At 45.4% G+C, this 16,214-nt stretch overlaps 2 protein-coding genes across 3 annotated transcripts; both read left to right on the top strand.

The window, feature by feature from the left end:
- The first annotated feature begins 2,414 nt into the window (after positions 1-2,414).
- bola1 (bolA family member 1) lies at positions 2,415-4,165 on the top strand. Its single transcript, XM_079753697.1, has 2 exons — positions 2,415-2,468; positions 3,170-4,165. Exon 2 carries the CDS (start codon positions 3,235-3,237, stop codon positions 3,691-3,693), a length of 459 nt encoding a protein of 152 aa, XP_079609823.1. The 5' UTR covers positions 2,415-2,468; positions 3,170-3,234; the 3' UTR covers positions 3,694-4,165.
- A 764-nt stretch (positions 4,166-4,929) lies between these two features.
- On the top strand, positions 4,930-7,468 carry arl4aa (ADP-ribosylation factor-like 4aa). 2 transcript variants are annotated; one of them, XM_079732945.1, is made up of 2 exons: positions 4,930-4,983; positions 5,739-7,468. In XM_079732945.1, the coding sequence occupies exon 2, from the start codon at positions 5,849-5,851 to the stop codon at positions 6,461-6,463; it is 615 nt and encodes a 204-aa protein (XP_079589071.1). In that variant the 5' UTR covers positions 4,930-4,983; positions 5,739-5,848; the 3' UTR covers positions 6,464-7,468. The 2 variants fall into 2 exon arrangements, with proteins under 2 accessions (XP_079589071.1, XP_079589072.1); XM_079732946.1 differs by lacking the exon at positions 4,930-4,983 and adding an exon at positions 5,359-5,423.
- Positions 7,469-16,214: the final 8,746 nt, after the last annotated feature.

The following is a 16,214-nucleotide window of genomic DNA, read 5'->3' on the forward strand; positions in this document are numbered from 1 at the left end:
CAGCTCCCTTCCAGTCCAGAGAAGATACAATAAAGGGATCATTCTCATCTGTATAATTGAGTGGAAACGTCATGGTTTAACTTCATGTGTGAATGGTTTTATTGTAAATGGCAGGTGTCTAAAAAAATGAAGATAAATTATTTTATAGCAATGTTGAGATGTAGGCATCTCTCTTGTGGATGGTCAAACCTCTCATTGCGTCATTGGACTTTTTAAATGCTAGGCTGGCATTTTAACTTGACTACAGTCCTCACTAACAATCAAACTATCTAAACTAGCGTGATTTTAGCTATGTTTAAAAGTTGATTTGTTGCTCTAGGGATACATTAATCTTTTTTTTTATCAAACTTTAAATGAAAGTCTAAATTGTTGTTTACCTTCAAGTTTGATCTAAGTCATTGTGCCCAAAGTAGAAAACTAGAATTTCCTTTTCTATTTATTAATTTTTTATTTATTTTTGCAGGGCACAGCTCAAAAAGTAACACAGTTTACACATACAGAGATGGGTTGGGAGTTGAAGCCGAGCGAAACAGCTATTAATTTAGCTCTATTCAAAACAATTATAACTTCACAGAGAAGATCACACACAGGAATAATGGTGGGAAGCCCACTGCCAGGTGCTCAATTTGAACCCCAAAAATGGCACAGAACCATGGATCCATTTCCACTCAATGGATCCAAATCACCAAAACCAGATATGTTCACAATTGCGTCGGAAAAGAAACACAGTCACAAATCAGATCCAATCAAAAATCAAACCAGGTTAGATCAAAGAAAACTATGCTTATTCTTTTGTCCAACTGCCATTTTGTAGGATAGCAGCCATATGTAAACTTGAGACAGGTAAAAAAAAGGAAAAGACAACCCACTGCACTATGTGTACTCTGATGTGCAACCACGCTAACCAATGTCTTCAGTGCTTCGAGACACAAGATAGGTCGCTTGTTCAGCTGGCGTTTTAAAAAGAGCGAGCACATAGACTAAACACACAACCAAATGATCCGATCACCAACACACATGCAGTTGTGAACATAGGCGTTCCGAGGACATGGATGATTCCCCCCCCCCCCATATATCATCTTACAATATATGTTTTCAAACAAACTGGACATCTGTGACCATCATGTGACTCATTTGTGAGCGTAACGAAAGCACCATAAATTATTGCCAAATATTTCTTTGTGTCAATCCGTCAGATCTCTGATATAGATATAAATATATGTAAATAAAATCGCAAGGTTATAAGTAATAGGATGACGCCCTGTGTTCTTGGATCCCTCGGTAATGTATCGTGAATAAGAGTCTTAAAGTGACGAAAGAACTTTAATGGTCAGACAGTCAGAACGTTTCAGCACATTAATGGCCTAGAAATGAAGAAATCTACGTAATCAGAAAAACAAAAAGTCAATGTTTGAATACCGTTAATATGTGTTTTATCTCACCGTACGTCCTCTGTTCCCCTTGAAATAAAAAGAGAAATAACCACGTCAATGTAATTGCGCGTAGTTGAACACGAGATCGCCATGAAAACGCAAACTATTCAGCAAATCTATTATTCTGTTGGATTCTCCGTTCAATTCCAGTTTGTATGTAGTATATACATATCCTAGCTTCTGTTACAGGGTTATTTTGTATAATTAAATTATTGTTGCCTAAGCAACAGTCAATTTTGAGTGCAAAAAGTTAACAAAGCAATAAGTGTGTTGGGATATTTGTCTATTTTCCCTCCCTGAAAAGCACATTATTATTCTAGCCAAGTCCATGCAAACGCTGATTGTTGGCTCTACAAAACAGGACTGAATGGCTCACATTCATGTGTTCTCTCTAAAGCTAAATGTAGGTCCTGAAGCTGTCGATATGACTGCAATGCCATTAACTCAATATTAAAAAGAATTTATCACAATCGTCATTGTACTGTGCTGTAGAAACTGTAGTTGTTTGTATGTATGCATAGATTCTCTTTGTGAAAGCATAAATATAAAAGGTTATATTAAATAAGAAGTGTAAATGAACAATACTGTATGTTGTCTTTGATTTTGTGTATTTTGTAAATGAGAATGAATAATGAGTAAATACATGTTAAATACAGGTTATGAATAATAGTTAAGCTAAATGTTACGATGTCAATTCTGTTCTAAGGTGTGTGAGATTTTTTCATATATTTTATTTGTTGGGTTTTGGTGGGGGAGTTGCTGTTGGGCAACTGACCCGTTAGATCTGCAATGAATAACAAAAGACCATGAATAAAAATAACTCTAAAATCAAAATGTGTTTGTCATTTGTCATTATTTTCTCCAGAAATAAAGAGTAATTTATATCTTTCGTCACATTATAAGCATAATAGTATAAAGTCGCAACGGATGACACATTTTGGACTACACGTACCAGAAGTACACATTTCCGGCATAACATGACACAACATCCGTTGAGCATGTCTATTGACAACAGCTAGCATTCAATTCTAAAGGGTGAGTAAATGAACATCCATAACCACGTAACACTTGAACATATATTCAAATAGGACACGTACAACGATTCATATCAACATTCGAAAATGAAGATTTGTATAACTGTAGTTTGCTCATGGGGAAACGTGTTTTAAAATATGCTAACGTTAGATTATGTTTGCTTTACTGCGTCCTTGGTTGCAGTTCCGTCCATGGAGAGCCCTTCACATAAATTAGTTTTCTTATCACCTTGTGTTTAATGGAGATAAAATCACTTATATTCTACCTCTACGGACAGCTTCGCTTCCATAAAAATAAATGTAATCTATGAGCAAGTTTTTGTAAATAAGGCTGAACCGTTACAGACACATTGACAGAAAGTTGCTCATACATCACAAACAAGGATTTTGTAAAACCTTGACTAGGACTAGTTTGCTATTTTAAAATGTATATCTAAAGATATAATATAATATTCACCATGAGGCTATAAATTAGGTCTTGTCCGTCATAAGACGTAATTTATAAGTCTTAGGCATGGTCTTAGGTATACTGACAACATTGGCCACTAGGTGGGGCTATTTGCTAATTCTCCTTATCAATTGTACATTTGCTTTGAACATTCACGTTAAATACTGAAAAGTAGGAACGCTTCATTTTAACTTCTGAGTTGCTATTTCTTGCCTCCGACACCTTTTTCCACACATCCAACTATGTATCCATAGGTAACCCGTGGAGGGAGTCAGACTCTGTTTCTCCCATCATTAGTGGTGTCCCGGCACCTATTCTGATGCTGGCCCGCATACTGTTCTGTGCCCGGCCCGTCTCCGCCACCCTCCCCGCCTTAACTCGCCCCCTGGTCCACTCCACCGCTCATATGGACCCCGGCTCCGGGGGTCGGCCTGTGGAGAAGGCGATCAGAACCAAGCTGACCGGCGCCCTTGAGCCAGCGCACCTGGAAGTCCACAACGAGAGCCACATGCACGCCGTGCCGCCAGGCTCCGAGTCCCACTTCCGCGTGTTGGTGGTGAGCGCGAGCTTTGACGGCCTCTCTCTGATACAGCGCCACCGCCTGGTGAATGAGGCGCTGCGCGAGGAGCTGAGCAGCTGTGTGCACGCACTGGCCATCCAGGCCAAGACCCCCGCCCAGTGGGGCAGTAACCCCTCCGTGGCCAAGAGTCCCCCCTGCATGGGGGGCTCAAAGGGGGACCACTCTGTGGAGGTGAAGCTGGCGGCCGGGAGAGAGTGACTGAGTGGGACTTACATGGTGGTGTGGCAGCTCTACACCCCTCTGCAAAAGATGGCTCTGGTCGGAGTGTGAGACGTTGGAGGAATGGAAGTGCCATGTGATTTAAACATTGAAATATAATATATAACGGAAATGTTGTAAAAGATCTTACATTCACACTGGCAAACAGTAAAACTCAAATGTGAATGTTAGTGTTTCATGATGGATGTCTTCGATGGATGGAATAATAAATGGAATCAAACTTAATCCTTCTGAATAGAATAAATATATCTCTGAAATAGCACTAGCCAATATGTTTAAATATACAGCCATTGTATATACATATAAATATGAGCATATAAATAACATTGTTGAGGTTCACTGCAGTGATATCTTATAAGGAAACCTTTTCCTAGCCTTCCAGTATTTCTAATCAAATTGACTACATTTGACCGAAGACTGGGTACCAAATTAGTCTATCAATACCACCCTGACCTACTTTAAAATATTAAATAATACATTGAATAAAATACCTCAGTAATTGTGTCTGTTTTCTGAATTTTAATGAGGGAAATCGTGGTATTCAATTGTATAAAGCAGCATCATCAAGCAAAGCCTTTCTCCTGCATGGGAGAAGGTCACCATGGAGATGAACGTGCCATCGTCGTGAGATCTCGGGCCCACGGGGATCCCCTGACAACTGTCCGGTTGCCGCTCCCTAAACATCCCAAGCATGGCCAGCTAGCATATGGTCCAGCATAACTGAAATACTTGTGCTAACTCAACGCTTAGGCAAACACTGTCGTACGCCATGGCTGTAGGCTAAAATAGAAGGCGAATAATTAATGACACCGTTTTCTGCTATCACAGCATTTTTATGTGTTTTGCTTCTTATAGGCCTATGTTCACCTGCTAAATGAAATCTTTGATATAAATTTGGTGTCGGCTTTTTGGCTCCATGAAGAGAGTAATTAATAGGACTTCGATCATTCAAAAATTCTCGAAATTATAAAACACAGTAGGTCCAATTATATTAAAACAAGTATAAACATAATAATAATGTAGTTATGCCTACAGGTCATTTATCCAACATGAATAATTTATATCGCTGAACAGATTTATATAAAAAAGAAGAGAGTAATGAATCCCCGCTTCGTCCAGGGAGGGCACTTGCCTGACCAATCAGTTTGAAGGTAAACACAGGACGGCGTTGGGCGGCGCTCGCGGGCCTGACATAGTACGGCGGGTTGCTAGAACGACCGAACAGGCAGACCGCTCTCACACACGCTGTCCAACCGCCTTCAACCAGCGGTAAGTTTCTACTTTAAATGTCGTTCATTTAACTTTCATGCTCGGTATCTTTTATTATCGCAACCATTGCGTCTCGGTGCATTTGATGTATTTCCGTTCGTCACATGTCAATGAAGGAGAAACCAAACTCCGATAAGGTAATGCTCTTTAAAGTTTGGAGAATCAGTAACATCAGCCCTCCTACATCAAATGATATCTATCGATGTTTGATGGTAAATATGGATGGAGCAGGCAACTGGGGGCTGTGTGGTTTCCAAAAGACCCGGGATTGACGACCGTGTTGCCCGATGGGTTGTTTCAACCACGCAGCGACTCTCCACCAGAACCTGGCCCGTGAGAGGAGGACATAACCGCGCTGCTGTGGGTTTAAACCTGGTTGTTGCGGGACAGAGGAGACGATTGGTGCTCTTTGGTGCTGGGAATCTCAACCTAACATTTCTGTAAGAGGTTGGCATATATGATCTGGCCTTGTAGTTCAGACAAACTCCGGAAAAAAGGCATAAAGTCGTTTAAGATTACGCAATACGCAACGTCATTTGATTGGGCAATAATTAAACACCTGTCATTTCATCGTAGGGTTAAAGGTAGCCTAGTATCTCTTTAAATGTTATATTTTATAGGTGAGGTTACAAAATGGATTATAAAATAGTGCGTTGGTATGTGCTCCAGTGCCATGACCTCAGTGCCACTGCATATCTCGCTGTGTAAATAAACCTCCAGGAAGTGACTCATAATAACCCATGTGACGTTTACAGGTAACTGCTGCCATTGATTCACTTTGTTCGGAGGGAATACAAACCTAACCCGAGGATAACCTACAGATCGGAATAAACCAAAACAATCCCTTCCTCATGAAAACAAAAACATGGGGAATGGATTCTCAGAACAACCCGGTTTCCTGCCCTCCGTCCCCTTCTTCCAGTCCTTTCACATGGCCATCCTGGGCCTGGACTCTGCCGGCAAAACCACCACGCTGTACCGGCTGCGCTTCAACGAGTTCGTCAACACCGTGCCCACCCGGGGCTTCAACGCCGAGAAGGTGAAGCTGTCCCTGGGGGGCCACCGTAGCGCGGCCACCTTCCACTTCTGGGACGTGGGCGGCCAGGAGAAGCTGCGGCCGCTGTGGAAGTCGTACACACGCGGCGCCGACGGCATCGTGTTCGTGGTGGACTCGGTGGACGGCGAGCGGCTGGAGGAGGCCAAGACGGAGCTGCACCGCATCGCCAAGACCATGGAGAACCTGGGCGTGCCCGTGCTGGTGGTCGCCAACAAGCAGGACCTGAGGAACTCCCTGACGCTGGCCGAGATGGAGCGGGGCCTGGCGCTGAAGGAGCTGGGGCCCGGCACACCGTGGCACCTGCAGCCCGCCTGCGCCATCACTGGGGACGGCCTGCGCGAAGGCATGGAGAAGATCCACGACATGATCCTGAAGCGCCGCAAGGCCCAGCAGCAGCTGCAGCAGCAGAGGAGGAAGAGGTGATCCCGGAGTCACTGAATGGGAAAGAAAGACAGGACTTTTAAAGGAAGAACCGATCATGTATATATCTCTAAAGTAAAGAGTGAGATACGTTGATCAATGTGAAGGACCCGGGATGTATCCTTGCCTCGGCTGCATGGATCTGTTTTTCCGCTACAGTATATGTTGAACGTGCTGAGTTTTATCAGTTCAGATTTTACCTCTACTACTTACCCCCCCCCCCCCCACCCACCCACACACACACACACACACACACACACACACACACACACACACACACACACACACACACACACACACACACACACACACACACACACACACACACACACACACACACACACACACACACACACACACACCACCCTGATCCCAATGCTGGGATAGCTGCTGACCAGGAAAGTGACTCTTGAGGAAAACAGTTGGTTGATGAGTATGATGATGTTTTTGAGAAGGAAGGATGTTGAAATGTTCCAAGGGTTCGGAGCGTGAGGCTCCAGAGGTTGTAAGGGCCAGAGCGGTTGGGACGGAGAAAGAATTTGCGGACGATGCGTGAAGGATTAATTGAATGGCTATTCTGAAAACGTGACCAAAAGTGATTTGGAAGATGCTTGAGATGGGTGTAGAACAGTCATGACGAACAAACTCCTGACGAACAAACTGTGAACACTAGAGGAATTGAATATCCCAAACACACCCGTTTCAATGTGGATCTTGTGTTACTTTTCTTTGTTAAAAATCATTGTATAGTTTTTTTTTGTTGTTGTACTTTACTCTTTATAAGTGTTGCAACATGACATTAGTTTACCTGCTGCCGCATACATTGTTTACCTTGTCCAATTGTCAAAAAGCACTTTACACTATCCCATAGTGTTACACTGTTTAAAAAAACGAGCATTTCATGTCAGAGTTTAACATTCAGGCTTGTAGGCTCCTGCGAGATGCTACTGTGTAGAGTTGGGTCTTCGTTGGCCACACTGCCATGAGGTAGATTAATTTATGCATCATCTTTTCTGAAATAAAATCTATTAAGAACACTCCATAACGGTGTGATATTACTTTTTAGGCTCTGTTGGTATAAAGTAGCAGGTGCCGGCAAGTACTTTGGTGACCAACGCAGCTTGTAAGAATTCTGATTTATCTGCTAAAGTCCAAAATGGGAAAATGAGTTGTGGTTTATCTTAATATTTTTCCAAGGCCTAGATGGAATCAAGAAATTTGTTCAATTCAGTTGTCACTCATTCATCACTGATTTAACTGACAGGTGTTCCGGGCACTTTGTTGTGAGTGCTATATTTAGAGCGTTGAGACTGATGCAAGTTAGTGAAATGTTTGAAAAGCTCAGGGAACCAGGATGAGGTTATGATGAACCATTCCTTAAAATTTAATCTTAATCTTCATAGAAAATCTCTTGCCAACACGTTATTTGAATTTGTTAGAATTTATCATGGTTCGATTAAATAACCTGACATGAACTGGTGACTATAATGTATAGCCTGCTGTAGAACTGCGTGAAGAAGCTAATGGCTAGTTACTCAGTCCTCCAAGATGTGTGAAGACACATAGAGGACATATTGTGTATTTCTTTAGCAAGGTGAACGAGTATTTAGTACTTGTTAGCGATCAGTCACTCTCTCTCTTTCTCCATCTCCCTCTCTCTCTATCTCCCTCTATCCATCTCTCCCTCTCCATCTCCCATTCCACGGAAAGAGTTCAGAGATTCCGACAATGCAGCTGCTTGGACTTAAATAGCCGCGTGCTGCGACCATTTAGCTGTACTGAGTCCTCCCTGGCATGTCAGTCATGTTGCTATATACATGTGGCCGTCATTAGCACGTTTTATGGGATAACAAGGAGCCGGACATACGTTTCTTTTGGATAATTCACCGCATGACTCAATGTGGCAATTAACACTTAATTTGTTGTCGCCCCAGATGTAATTTTAGACCGGACTTTAACCAGGGCTGGGCTTCATCTGCTACAGACAGCATTTACCTTGTCTCGGAGAGCCAAGTGAAACACTATTTAAGGTATGCTTCTAATAGTGTTGACAAGATGACTAAATAATGTTTGCCAAAGTGGAACCTGGCACAGATTCTCACAAACACACACACACACACACACACACAAACACACGCACGCACGCACGCACGCACACACACACACACACACACACACACGCACACATCCCTTCATCCACGTCCTGTACTAAACCAACAGTTTTAACACGCACACTAAAACACTATTTTGGCAGAGGCACAAAGCTTGTGGTCTGGTTTTGTCTGCAATGTATCTCCTGTGTGCATGTGTTCTCAGTGTGTGCTGTGTGAGTTGGCACCTTGTGAGTGTTTACTGGTGCGGGATAATCGGAGTCACAAGACTCGTCCGGCTTTCCCAGGTTTTTTTCCCTCCCAGGTCCCGACCGCTAGCGTCTGATCTCTGTGAGCAGGCCTACCTGCTGCTCACTGGCTTCCCTTCCCACCGCTCTCATTCTGCTGACTATACAAACCCAAACAAAACAGTCTTAGGTGCCATAAGGACCGCGGCTCGTCTGTGTGGGTTTATGGCCAACTTCCTGTGGAAGTTAGGAGGGCCACTGTTTCTGCAAATCCATAACTGGTTGAGCTTCAGTACCTGTTGTATTTGGTACACTCCTCCCCAGTGGGTTAGAGTGAATGACCCCCTCCACGGGCCTCCTCAGGGGCCCTCCATTAACCCAGTTACCATAGCAATGCTGCTTTAGCCAGCACAATCTGAGGTATACAAGGGGACATGTAGGACACTCTGTCATAGAGGCAGAAGTAGAATGCAAAGGATCTCTTGCGCAGAATCTGAATATTGAGGTTCTGGCATTCCACAGTGTTCTTTAAATGGTAGAGCATGGCATCAGCAGTGCTTGGTCTGGGGTTCCATTCCCACTGGGGGCGTCCATGCTATTGTTTGTTTAACTCACTGCATTGTGAGACGCTATGGATAAAAGCATATCCACCAAGTGTTTTATATATATATATAAAGTAAAAAAAAAAAAAAGATTTTAAACCTCAAATCCTCTGTTGCATTCTTGTAAAAGTTAGTTTTGTTAAGCAACCACAGCTTCTGGATCTGCAAGAATCTGTGTGTTGGTATGTAGGTTTTTCGAATGCCCTCTGAGGTCACTGAGAGTTCTCCTTTGATCTCTGGATTTAAAACATGCTCCCATGTCGAGATCAATAATTCCAGAGTTCCATGACTGAACACCCATGTCCAGTGAGGGTCCATGAAATTGGTGCCTGCTGTCGCTTCAGCATGGCAGGGCGTATATCTGGTGTAACTTGTGCATTTGGAAACACTCCCAAAGATGGGGGCGGGGTCGAGATATGGGTATTTGACTTCCAAAGGGAGTGTTGTCCACAGACACCACAGTCTACCTGTAGGCATCCTGAACCATGAATGCGGGGTTGCTTAAAGGCTTTGGTCATTCAACATAAAGGTTTCTGCTTAATGACTAAATAGTAAAAAAGAAAACAGTAGTTGGAATGCTTTGACACAATGAAGTCTCAAAAGACTTAACGATTAGAATATAGATTTAACCTCTTAAACTCGAGGTTCCCCAGATTTGGGAAGACCAGGATCACTCTTGCAGCAAAAGGCACTGCCCTTATTATGTAGATATAGTCATACTGCACATCAAATTAAACATGAGAAACTCCGCTACAAGCACATCATTTCTACACACACCAAACACAACTCAAACACCATGCATATTAATTAGATAAATAAGACAATTAAAAATAGGCTGGAGTTTAAGAGATTAAGTAAATACAAGGAGAAATACTTTTTTATCGCTAAGCTATCTGGGACTGTGTGCTTGTTCTAAACCGTGTGACTGTGCCGTACACGGTGTACGGCACAGTATGTATTTTCTTAACATGAACCCAGGCAGAGGGACCTCATGCTGAGCTCTGGGGTCATGTATCCAAACAGGGAGGGGACATCTCTCTGTGCACGATGCCCCAAGGCTTCTCTATTATGCAGGGTTATTCTCACTAGATTAATTTTCTCCTCGCTGCTCTCCTTGAGAGAGCCAGTGGCCTATTTACATGTGAATTCCTACCTCGCCCGCCCCAACACCGTTAAGAGCAGAGAACGGGGCCACCTGCAAAGGGAGAGAGAGAGAGAGGTGGGAGGACGAGAAGGAGGAGGGGAGAGAGAGAGAGGGGAGGAGAAGGAGGGGATAGAGAGAGAGAGAGAGAGAGAGGGAGGGAGGGAGGGAGTGAAGAATCTGAAGAAGTGTACTCACTCTTTCTCTCTTTTGTCTGTGAGTGGTTTTGTTTCTGTTATGTGCTGGAACCAGAGAGCGGCTGAGGAAGGTAAAGAAGATATGGAGGAGAGAGACTGATAGACTGATGATAGAGAGACTGGCAAAGATAGCTAAAGCAGAGGGTGACTGTGGTTATGAAAGTTAAAGTCAAAGCAGAGAGAGAGAGACACACGCTCGCACCCTCACACACACACACACACACACACACACACACACACACACACACACACACACACACACACACACACAGGTGAGGCAGCAAGGGAAAGACTTGAATGAATTTAACGGACCGAAAAAAAACTTGTTTTGTTAGCTTAATATTTGTTCGGATCAAACGGTTGAGATCATTGTTGGTTCTATGGCAGTATCACGTCTCATATTTACATTCTGGCATTTTTAGATCTTGCTAGGGTTTTCTAACCTGGTAAAGTTCTCGCTTATGCAATAAACCTCCTGCCACCATGCGGAACCATGCTATTATTTATGCAATATATTGAAACCGCCATTTGCTGTGTGAGTCTGGATGATTGTGTGTGTGTGTGTGTGGGTGTGTGTGTGTGGGTGTGTTTGTGTGTGTGTGTGTGTGTGTGACAGGGAGACTATGGTAGCCAGTGTTCCCGGTGACATTCCAATGCAGAGGCTTTGTGAAAGACACATTGTAGAGGTGATGATCACTCCTCCACCTCTGTCAAGCGCCCACAGAAAACAGCTGTGTGGAGAACTTGAAACTGTGTGTGTTTCTGTCAGTGGGAGTGTGTGTGCAGGATCGGGCAAAGGTCAAGGTTAAAATGAAAGAGAGAGAAAGTGAAAGTCATCTACCCAGATACCCCTACAAGCAAACGCACACACACAGACACACACACACACACATACACACACACACACACACACACACACACAGCCTGTTGCTCACCCTGTGTTTCGCCCGGACCTCATACACACTCTATACAAATAGGCTTCACAAAGCAGTGTCTGGTGGCCCAGTGCGGGCATTGTGAGGCATAAGCCTGTGAAATGTGTCTGTGGTCCCGTTTGGGCGTGGGGGGATTAAGCCAGGGTAGGGCCTTAGAGCCAGGGCCTATCACAGGGGACTGCTCGGGGAGAATCAGGATGAGCAGTGAACTGTGAGAGCTGGAGGGGGGAGGGGCTGTGGGTGTGTGTGTGTGTGTGTGTGTGGGGGGGGGGGATTGTCTCTCACTGATTTTCTCTGAGTGTCAATCTCTCTCGCTCTCTATTTCTCCCAGGCTCTCTCTATGTCTTCCTCATAATCGATTGCTCACGCTCTTTACCTATCGCTCTGAGTCTTTGTGTCTCTCTATTTCCCTCACTCTATTGCTCACTCTCTCTCTCTCTCCCTATCTCTGGATGTCTCTCGCTCACTCTTTCTCTTTTGCTCCCATTTAATGTATCCCTCGTGACCTCCCCCCTCTCGGAGGGTCTCTCTCTCCCGTCTCCCGCTCCTTCAGCTCTCTTGCTCTCACTTAATCTACCGCCGCTCTCTCTTTCTCTCACTAAATCTCTCGCTCTCTTTCATACCCTTGCTCTCACTAAATCCACCACTGAATCTCACTGAGTCTCTCAGTTCCATCCTAACTATTTATGTTCTCTCTCTCTCTCTCTCTCTCTCTCTCTCTCTCTCTCTCTCTCTCTCTCTCTCTCCCTCTCTCTCTCTCTCTCTCTCTCCCTCTCTCTCTCTCTCTCTCTCTCTCTCTCTCTCTCTCTCTCTCTCTCTCTCTCTCTCTCCCTCTCTCTCTCTCTCTCTTGGATGCATCTCCATAGCCCTGTTAAAATGTAACTGCTGGAGTCAATTGTATATTAAATCACATATTACCAGTGCATCAACAAAGCAATAACATTCACTTTCCCTTCAGTGGTCCCTTTTCCTTCTTTCCTACTTTACAGTTCACCCTGGTCACCATACCAGACCGGACCGGACCTCACCCCTGGGGGCACCCAGCAGGTCTGCCCTTATATTAGCACTAACAATCACAGAGGCGCCTCAACCACCTAATCCCCCCTCCCCACCCCAGCCTCTCTCTGGTCTGGGAGTTTATTGACTCCAAAGCATTGGAGAGTCCATCAGTCTAATGGACTTTGCCCTGTAGTGAAGAGACGGGGATGAGGGGGTGAGGAGGCACCGGTGTCTGTCTAATGATTAACACTCCACAGCTCTGGTCCTGGCCTTCTCTATCTGTCTCCACTGCCATGGCGATGCGGGGTGAAGGGGAGGCATGCCAGGAGGGTCCGGCTCTCAGTCCCTCTGAGAGCCGGACCCTCTCAGAGGGGGGGGGGGGGGGGGGGGTCGTGTTGAGGTTGGACCCTGCAGGGGTGCATGCAAGGGGAGGACTAATCAGAGATAAGAGAGGAGAGATTGGGGTTGGGGGGGTTACAATGTTTTGGTTTTGGGGGGGGTGCAGAGGTACGTCTCCCCAGCAAGTCCTTATCTGCCCCTTCCTTGCTCTTTTTACGACCCAGAGGTGCTGCCTGGGGCTTCCCTTCTCCCCCCCCGCCTCCCACCCCAACACACACACACACACACACACACACACACACACACACACACACACACACACACACACACACACACACACACACACACACACACACACAAACACACGTACACACAAACCTGGAGGGACCCTGGTTCATCTCATTTCTTGAGGCCGTAGCCAGAGGTGTCCAACCCCTCCCGGTGACCCAGGTCACACCGTTATCTTGCAGTAAGAAAGTTTAAACCCTTTAAAGTACTGTGGCGGTTAGTGGTGGTCTGCCGTCATGAGGCAGCGTCTCATCACCTGCCCGGGTCCTCTCCCCCACAGCGCTGGGAGCGGAACCAATGGATTCCTACCAAGACACAGACCAACACAAGCACTACTCCCAACGTCTGGGAAACCTCACCTTTTCTATGAGGAGAGAGATAGAGATAGAGAGAGTGTTTGTGTGTGTGTGTGTGTGTGTGTGTGTGTGTGTGTGTGTGTGTGTGTGTGTGTGTGTGTGTGTGTGTGAGCTTTGAGGGGTGTGGGTGGGTTCGTGCCCTTTGGCCATGTGAACCATAAATCAAAATAAATTAGTCAAGTCACTCCCTCATCCCATCTGTTTCCTTCATTCGTGGTGCATAGATCCATAGATGAACAGCTAGATAGATTAAGTAGTTAACTGATACATGTCCAAGCAATGGTCAAGGAGTTGTTGCTGTTTAAGCAATTGTTGGCACCAGGATAGCTACATGAATGTGGATTAATTGACAGGGTATAGGTCATTTCCTGGTCTTCTTGTAGAGGAACAGGACATTCAAGTGCTTATTGTTGTCCCCTGTTGACACAAGGATTTGCAGTCAGTGCTCAAAGCAAACAGATTTGTCATTTGAGGTTATTCATTGTTGTGAAGGTCTGAAACAGGTCGACTAGGACAGTAGAAATATATGAACTAGGGAGTGATTATATGAGGTCATTTCACAAAGGGTTACTCCTTTTTCCACATGAAAAAACAAAAATGTTAATGAAAGTATGATAGGATGGATTTTTGAAGGAGTCTAAGGCCCAGCCCCATTTCTACCCCTTGCCCCTTCCCCTTACCCCTCCCGCTTGTTTTGAAGGGGTAAGGGGAAGGGGGGAGGGGTAACGGGTAAGGGGAAGGGGTAAGGGGTAGAAATGGGATTGGGCCTTAATCCACCTGAAAAATCCAACAAATCTGTTTCCTCGACTGTCATTTATCAGTGTCTGCGGGCCCCATCGGAGTGAAGAGACGAAAGCGTTATCACTGATCCACCTCTGTGGCTGTGGCCGAAGGGGAGGGAAAACTATCCTTCATCCCACAAAGTGGCTTTGTCTCTGGGCAGCCAGTGATACGCAGCAGTGGGGGACCTCCAGAGCTTTGGAAACAGGCAGCACCAAACTGAAAGGGGAGATCTCAAATAGGGGCTTGTCTCCGGGCCTCACCTGCCTGCCAAACCACCGCGGAGACAGAGGACGTCCTTGTCCTGCTCCCCTTCTTATCCCAAAAACACCCCCTCCTACATTTCAATATCTGCCCCCCCCCCCCCCCCAACCAGGCCAGAAATGTGTATGGTCACATACTAAAGGATGCAGGATAGTGTGCTGAATAGGGTCACCCTAAAAGTCATGGGTTTGATCAGGCACCCTTGATCAAGATACCTAACAACCTGCCCTGCCATGAACCTATATTCACTATTAGTCACTTTGGATAAAAAGCATATGCTCAATGACTAAATGATATAAAGAGACAGTACATTACTTTTTAGTTTATACAAGTATACTTTATATACGAGTTGGCTGTTATCCATCGCTCTTGGGTTTTCGAAGGGGGATTTTCTGGGGAAGTCAGGTTTTCATCCAGCTGTGTTATTATTATTGTTCGCCCTTGTTCTTCTTTCTTACTTGTCGACACTCTTGTGCGGCCGCCTCTTGTTTTTGTTCTGCCCGTCACAATAGGCAGAGGTGGGTGCAACTGCTTGAAGGGAGGGGAAATATGAATGACACAGAAACAGGAAGGTGATATCACATGACAATACTCCACTGTGGCGGTGCCAGGGCGGCCATTGTGGCAGATGATACTGTGATTGAGAATGAAGCGGGTTTCGCCTCCTGTTGATGAAAGTCCTGTGTATGTGTTTGGCGTGCACACGCCCCGAACACACACATGCAGACATGGGTGTGTGCAGGGTGCGATTTGTGAAAAAACCAGAGGGGGGGAGAATTTTGAGAAACATTTTAAAATGTTTCAAAATGAAGACGGACCCTGTGTATTTTGGTTGTTAATTATTACGATGTAATGGTGAAAATACTTTGGGTGGGGGGGATAATTTTTATCCCCACCGAGGATAAAGATAATTCAGCAGAGGGTAGGACGTGTAAACCAGAGGGGGGATAATCCCACCATCCCCACCGGCAAATCGCACCTGGGTGTGTGCACGCAGACCACATACACGGAATTTCGAAGGCTCAGGCGAACAGTTGTGCACATGTGGACGAAATATACGAGCTACACTTCCTAAAATGCCACATATAGTATATGGAAGAAAAACACGCCTACACTCGTGTTACTCTGCACACAGAACGACACGGACACTTTACACGTGTTGTTGTGTGTTCTGCACAAGCTCTGACTCACTCGACGACGGAGCTGGGGTTTAGGACGAGCTGGGACGTGCCCGGCAGCACAGCTGTGTTGACGGGGCCTCGCGCCGCACAGGACCGGCTGGACCGGAGCAGGTGCATCCTCGTGGAACAGGAAGCCGGGCTGCAGGCCGCGCACTCTCCCTGAATCACAAACATGTGGGGCTGGACTTTCTCTGCACAGGGAAGTGGGTGCTTTTCTCCAGCTCTCTCTCTCTCTCTCTCTCTCTCGCCATTCCTCTCTATCTCCCTAACTCCGTCTTTCACTACCTCAACCTCCTCTCTCTCCTTATTGCTCTTCCTCTCCTTCTTTCTCTCT

This window comes from Pollachius pollachius, assembly GCF_949987615.1.
Source record: "Pollachius pollachius genome assembly, chromosome: 1".
In the NCBI taxonomy this organism is placed as follows: Eukaryota; Metazoa; Chordata; class Actinopteri; order Gadiformes; family Gadidae; genus Pollachius; species Pollachius pollachius.